Here is a 1555-nt window from a genome sequence, read left to right as displayed (position 1 = left end):
AAGGCTGCCGCTGGCCAGCTGAACCGTTAAAGCCGCGAACTCGTCTGCACGGGTCGGCTCTTGAACCGGTTTTGAAGCCGTAGAAGTGCGACTGCCACTCAGCCAGAGAGAGAGAGCGAGAGAGAGAGAGAGTCAATCTAAAACAAATGAATTAATTCGAGTTCGAATCTTAATTCCATGCTGGACACAGGGATCGAGAATGCTGCCATTGTCTGCTCCATCATTTAATCTTTCTTCTCAATGGCAGCCATGGACTTCTGTAGAAAAAGCTGCTATTATTGGTAATATAGGGTTTGTCCTTTTCTTTCTGTCAATTTTCAAATGAATTCTCATAAAATTATTGCCCTATATGAACCTCGTCCTTAGAGATTTAATGGAATGTCGACTCTTTTATTTGGTTTCTGTAATTCTGTTTGCTTTCTCTAAATTCTCATAAAGTTATTGCCCTATATGTTTACTGGATTGCGGAGGAGTTCTCGGACGAAGAGTTCACTGGTCATTGTTGTACGCTTTTACCGAAGAATGTATGTCCTTTCTCTTCCCAGCTATTTTCTATACTGTTACCCGAAACATAATAGTTATATAGTGGCATAACTTTCTGAAAGAAATGGGATCAAGTCTTTGCTGTGATATGTACATAGGGTAGCTTGAATTCTCAAAAATCGTCTTTAACGTATAATTTTTTTGATAAACTGCTCATAAACATTATATTATTTTCAATAGCTTATATTGAGCTCTCATTTGCTGAATATGAGCAGGAGGAACTTGTTTAGTACTTAACTGCAATTTCTACATGTATCGATGAGTCTTTGTGACTGTGTGCGTCATACATTTTACGAACATGTAAGGTTGGTCATATCCATCACACAATAGATTCCACTAAATAAACTCTCTCCAGAATAGGGCTGAAATGATGTCCAAGTTGTCAGGTAAATGGTAATATGCATGGAGGGACAGGCCTTGCCTTCCTAGGGTTCATCAGTTATTATATCCTGTTGGAAATACGATGTCTTAAATTCCATCTGTGGCAAAAGTAGGCTGATTCCGGAGGGCTATGTGGGTATTTCTGTAAATTGTTTCACTATATATTTGTAGCGGGGTTTTCTTTCTCTGTGAGCAATCTGAGAGAGGTGTGAGGATAAACGATGTAAACCTATTATCCATTGGTAGTGAAGCAGGATCTCATCTCATTGAGGACGTAGACAATCTTGCTGAGCCTTGTAAATATGTGTGCATTGTGTGATTGCTTGTTCTTGTTTTCCCATTCTTTTCTGCATCATTTTAGGGTTGCGTTTCTACATATCCTATGTCGACATCAATGAAAGTATTAGTGGGAGAGGTGCGTAATTGCTACTCAGCAGGTATTATTCTCTAAAAGCGAGTGCAATTATCAATTGAACGTGACATTAAAAAAGAATAAAAGGACCAGAATTAGGGGGTTTATGACTGTTATTCATATATTTATGTATGTGTGTGTTCTTGTTGACTGCATTCATGTGCTTGTGTGTGTGTGTGTGTGTGTGTGTGTGTGTGTGTGTGTGTGTGTGTTGGGGGG

At 39.2% G+C, this 1555-nt stretch overlaps 1 protein-coding gene across 13 annotated transcripts in view; it reads left to right on the top strand.

Moving 5' to 3' along the window:
* The first annotated feature begins 55 nt into the window (after positions 1 to 55).
* Positions 56 to 1555, top strand: part of LOC122070656 — a 23754-nt gene continuing 22254 nt past the window's right edge. For 11 of the 13 annotated variants that reach the window (XR_006137912.1, XR_006137915.1, XR_006137914.1 and 8 more), the window contains exon 1: positions 56 to 524. Coding sequence is in view for 4 of the 13 variants with exons in the window: in XM_042634854.1 (XP_042490788.1) it covers positions 451 to 524 (74 nt within the window). In the remaining 9 variants the exon portion in view is untranslated. The remainder of the gene's footprint in view (positions 525 to 1555) is intronic. The other 2 variants (XR_006137909.1, XR_006137913.1) reach the window with 2 other exon arrangements.

The sequence above is a fragment of the Macadamia integrifolia genome, unplaced genomic scaffold (assembly GCF_013358625.1).
Source record: "Macadamia integrifolia cultivar HAES 741 unplaced genomic scaffold, SCU_Mint_v3 scaffold961, whole genome shotgun sequence".
In the NCBI taxonomy this organism is placed as follows: Eukaryota; Viridiplantae; Streptophyta; class Magnoliopsida; order Proteales; family Proteaceae; genus Macadamia; species Macadamia integrifolia.
This window is presented reverse-complemented; position numbering and strand designations above follow the sequence as displayed.